At 36.3% G+C, this 5,193-nt stretch overlaps 1 protein-coding gene across 1 annotated transcript; it reads left to right on the forward strand.

The window, feature by feature from the left end:
* The first annotated feature begins 1,135 nt into the window (after positions 1–1,135).
* On the forward strand, positions 1,136–5,193 carry LOC147279926 (3-ketoacyl-CoA synthase 7-like). Its single transcript, XM_086251004.1, has one exon. It carries the CDS (start codon positions 1,323–1,325, stop codon positions 2,682–2,684), a length of 1,362 nt encoding a protein of 453 aa, XP_086107130.1. The 5' UTR covers positions 1,136–1,322; the 3' UTR covers positions 2,685–5,193.

The raw sequence follows: 5,193 nt of genomic DNA on the forward strand, positions 1-5,193 counted from the left end.
TCTATCTCTCTCTTCAAGAGATGCGTCACTACAGCATTGGAATAGGTAAGTTTTTTCCGAACTTCTAATGAGGCCACAACTAAGTAAATGGGTCTCAAATGTGGACAGCCGAAGGACAAAAAATGTTGAAGCCTGACCAATTAATAATTATCGATATTAACGAACTGATTGATTTGGAGGTGTACGTAATGCATTTGCTATAAGCCTATAAGCATGGAGTCAAATAACTTGAGCAAAGGAACAATTAATCAAGATATGGTCTAGCATCTCAGGTGCTTGTTGGAAAAGGTACATAAGGGATTGATAGTTGGTATGGAATGACGCCCTAGTCTTTTTAACAACCATATATACAACATATCAAAAATATGGGACTTTCAAATAAAAAACATCAATAATACTAAAGGCACCAATTATTTCTCAAATTTGTAGTTACCAATATGATACATGATAACGTAATTTCTTATTTATTATAAATAAATGAGGTACAAAATGGACTCAAATATAGAAAAATAAAATATTAACATTACTTGAGGTAAGAATTGATGCCTCTATTAATAATTGATTGGGCAGATTATGTAAAATTTGACAGTTATGAACACTCCATTGATATTATCTATAGGTTAATGTTTGCATCATATACCACGTATGTGTTTGTGATATATGTCTGTGCGAGTAAGCATGTACCTGCTCATCTTCTTCTCCAAAGAGATTGTTGTTTTGGTGTCTTTATTTATAAATCCCAATCCTCCGATTTGAAAAAAGCATGTATTTGAGTACATGTATATTTTGTGTAATGTTTATGAAGTACAAGAAGGACTTTTAGAAGAAAAAAAAAGAGTCTACCGTACTTAAAACTAGGAAAAAAAACCCTAGTAACTTTTAGCTGTGAAAAGAAAAAATCATGTCATAGTAATTTGGATGAATCTTTGTAGTCCTGCTCTTTCATACCTACAATCTCAGCCTTGGATAGCTATGAGTGCAAAACCATACTTTTTAACTCATAAAAAGTAAGAAAATATGCAAACGTAATAGATAAAAGGTTGTTGAGGTTGGGTTTTCATGTTCTGACCGTTTCTTTCCTCATATTGCGTGTGTGTGTATGAGAGAGAGAGAGAGAGAGAGAGAGAGAGAGAGAGAGAGAGAGAGAGAGAGAGAGAGAGAGAGAGAGAGAGAGAGAGAGAGAGAGAGAGAGAGAGAGAACTCTGGAATTGTTTGATTGAACATCAGAAAAATAATTTCCTAACTTCCTCATTGCCTGCTAAGATATATATAAGCAAAAATATCAGAACAAGCTCCTAGTTAACCCCGTCCAACAAGTTGATATGGAGACTACATTGGTTAGAAGATCCTTTTCATCTATCATTTCAGAATTTCCAATCTCCCTCGCCCATTTCTTAGCTGCAACTGTTTTGATCATTGCAGTTCTCTATTTGCTTTTCAGATCCAAGAGTACATACCTTATCGATTTCACCTGCTATCTGCCTCCTGATACCTTGCGGGTTTCAAAATCGAGCTTCATTGAACACCTCGAAAGATCTGGATTTTATGACACAGAATGTGTCAGTTTCCAAGCAAAGGTATTGGAAAGATCAGGCATTGGAGAAGAGACTTGCATGCCTATTTCACTACATGAACTGCCGCCTTGTCTTTCTTCAGTCGGTGCTAGAAAAGAAATTGAAATTGTTCTCTTCACTGTTGTCAAAGACCTGCTTTCCAAGCACAAAATAAATCCTAAAAGCATCGACATTCTTGTGTCAAATTGTAGCCTTTTCTGCCCTACACCTTCCATTACATCTACAGTCATAAACAAGTTTGGATTCCGAAGCAACATAAAGAGCATCAACCTCAGTGGAATGGGTTGCGGTGCTGGAATCTTGTCAATAAGTTTGGCAAAAGATCTTCTAAAAGTTCACAAGAATTCCTTGGCTTTAGTTCTCAGCATGGAAGCTGTAACTCCCAGTGGGTACAAGGGTACAAAAAAATCCATGCTTCTTCCCAACATTTTGTTTCGGATGGGGGGAGCTGCTATTCTACTATCCAATAGGAAGCAAGACAAGCGAAGAGCTAAGTATAAGCTCCAGCATCTTGTCCGAACGCACATTGGTTCGGATGATCAAGCATACCAATCTGTTTTCCAGAAACCCGACGAAGCTGGGATTGTTGGGGTCTCACTATCACGGGATCTTGTACATGTAGCAGCAAAAGCCCTTAAAATTAACATCTCAAAGTTAGGCCCACTTGTGCTACCATATTCGGAGCAGCTCCGATTTGGATGGTCAGTGATTCGCAGGAAACTTTGGACTTTACCAAGCCAGGAGGGAATCTATGTACCAAATTTCAACAAGGCTCTTCAGCATTTCTGTATACATGCTGGTGGAAGAGCAGTGATTGATGGCATAGAAGAGAGTCTCGGACTGAACAAGGAAGATGGGGAAGCTTCCAGGATGACATTATATAGATTTGGAAATACTTCATCTTCTTCAGTTTGGTATGAGCTCTGCTATTTGGAGGCAAAAGGAAAGATGAAGAAAGGAAACCATGTGTGGCAAATTGCCTTTGGAAGTGGCTTCAAGTGTAACAGTGCAATTTGGAAATGCATTTCGGATATTGATCCAACAGAAAGAAATGCATGGTCAGACAGAATCCATTTGTACCCTATTGAAGAGATCACAAATGTAACCTAATGATATCCAATGTGTTGTAGTAACCATTGATCAGAATTGTAACCTTTATTATTAATTTATTTTCCCTTTTAAATAAGCAATAAGATTTTACAGAAGAACACTTTGTGTCCAGAGAGAATGATGATTTTCAAGAATTAAATACTTTCATTCAATGAATAATAATAAATCAATGTACATATTTATACATAACGTTCTAAAAGAAAAATTAGCTAGACAATAAGTAGGTGCATGTGACGATTCGTGTTAGTGGATCGTGTTTGTGTCCTGTCATTTTGTGTACGTGCTATAGACAAGTCAACTCTAGCCTAACCTATTTAATTAATTGTGTCGAATTACTCGACACTAACCCAACCCATTAATTAATCATGTCATATTTTGGTTAACCAACGTATTTTTTGAACTAATAGCAAAAAAACTAAGTCCCCCTTATGTCTAAAGCAAACCTATCACTTGTACATTTCTCATAAAATTAGCCTATTCCAATTTATAATGACACAAACTCCTTGATCGAGTGTGGCAACAACATTTCTATTCTTAAAAGGGGACAGCCTGCTTTAAGTTAAATGATAAAGTCCTTCGCACCCAACTTTTTCTTCAACAAATTTCGGAGAGAGGAGCCTGTGAAAGCAAAATCGTGACCAAAATTATCCCTAAGACTGCTATCAGAACCAACAGATATGGTTTATAGGTAGGTTGATTTTTTTTTTTTTGGTCAGAAGGTGGTTGATTCATTTATTACATTTAGAACGCTAAATACATTACAACTGCATGACTGATGCTAGAATCTAGAGCAATCATGTGACAAATCTTAGCCATGCAAAATGCCTATTGCATCAGAAAAAGAAATAACAACGTTAAGAGAAGAAAAAGAAAAGAGAAAAACATATTCATGCACCATCTGAGTTTATGATACTCACTACATAGCCCATTCAGTAGTCAAAGATTCACTAACTGTCACCACGAAAAAGTAGGTCAATTTACATAGCAAAAGAATTAGAACAGAATTCCAATATCTGATTACATGCACTCAAGGCTATACAATTAGCATAATTCAATTATTGCACTTCATATTGGGATCAGTCAAAACCAATCAAAGAAGGAAGCATTCCGATACAACAAACAACTGACTCATAAATGTGAAAAGACATGTTATACTAGCAGTGTCAACCTTCAGTATTAAATTACACTTCTCACATATAGTAAGGCCAAGATGGAAGGTACCTGGAATTCCACAGTTTTCACTCAGTTATCCTTCTTAGAAATCATACAGTATCCACAGTTTTCACTCAGTTATCCTGCAATAAACAGAGCTACCTAAAGAGGTATTAATCATATCGCTCATCCTCATCCCTATCCCCAACCCAAAGACTCAGGGATCCTGTTTAAAGAACTGTATTCAATGGCCAAACTTTTACAAACTAATAAAATTATAGGCAAAAGAAAAATATTAAGAAAAATATTAAGAAAAATATTAAGAAAAATATAATCTATTTGGTCCATTGCATCACATATTCCTGCCCAAAAACCTAATATTGAAGCCAACATTTACTTTAAGAAAGAGAATCTGTCATTAAATAGATCAGAAAATCATCAGTCAGTCAAATTTCAAACTTTTTTGGCAAACATTTATCCTAGTGACTTGTAACATTCATTATTCAAGTAAGAGAGCAACTAACAGTTAAGCCCGAAAGCGCTGCAGCTTTTGTATTGTAAAAGTTCCAACAGCCAGCATTCCCTTCATTTTTTCACTTCTCTCAGAATGCTCCTCTTTTTCTTCTGTCTATTGAAGCCCAATGTGCCTATGCAATAAACAATACAAGGGTAGCGCTCACCCATCCCATTAAAAATCCCCATTTATGTTCAGGTGGGATTCAATCCCAAGTCCTTAGGCAATGCCAAAGGACTTTAGCAACTAAGCTAGCTGCCTAACTGTACCTCTCTCAGGGAGCTTTCATTTGTTTCCTAACAGCATAAACAACAATACACACCATATATTTTCCTTCACTAATACAACATAGAGGCAAGTAAATTGACAAAGGACAGCTTGAAAAGAATCCCTACAGTCATATTAATGTTCAAATTTGGAAGCCAGTTCTTTGTTTACTTTTCTTTTTTATTGAAGAGAATGCAAGTAAAATGGCAGTGTTCAACAAGTATACTCAGGATGATGCATCCTGTAAGAACATAATACCTCATCTGGTTGGTAGCCTTTGTTGTGCATGTCCTCTATGGTCTGATAAGCAAGCAACTATAGCTTCTCCTTGCAGAAATACTTTATGAAGATATGAAAGGTATTATAATCAGGAGTGATTTTTAATTCATCCATTTTTCTTGGCATTTCCTACACTATCCATTTCACCTGCTCTGCAATATACACAGATCATTGTATTCAACATAACCAAGTCATATCTGCCATGAGTTCCCTTAAAATCCTTAGCCAACTGCTTTGCATCTTCCAGAAGCCCACCTCGGCAGAAAGCTGAAATCATGATACTGTATGATCGAATAG

This window comes from Dryas octopetala, chromosome 7, assembly GCF_963921425.1.
Source record: "Dryas octopetala chromosome 7, drDryOcto1.1, whole genome shotgun sequence".
In the NCBI taxonomy this organism is placed as follows: domain Eukaryota; kingdom Viridiplantae; phylum Streptophyta; class Magnoliopsida; order Rosales; family Rosaceae; genus Dryas; species Dryas octopetala.

Coding starts and splice junctions, on each gene's coding strand:
- LOC147279926 (XM_086251004.1), top strand. CDS start 1,323: ATGGAGACTACATTGGTTAGAAGATCCTTTTCATCTATCATTTCAGAA.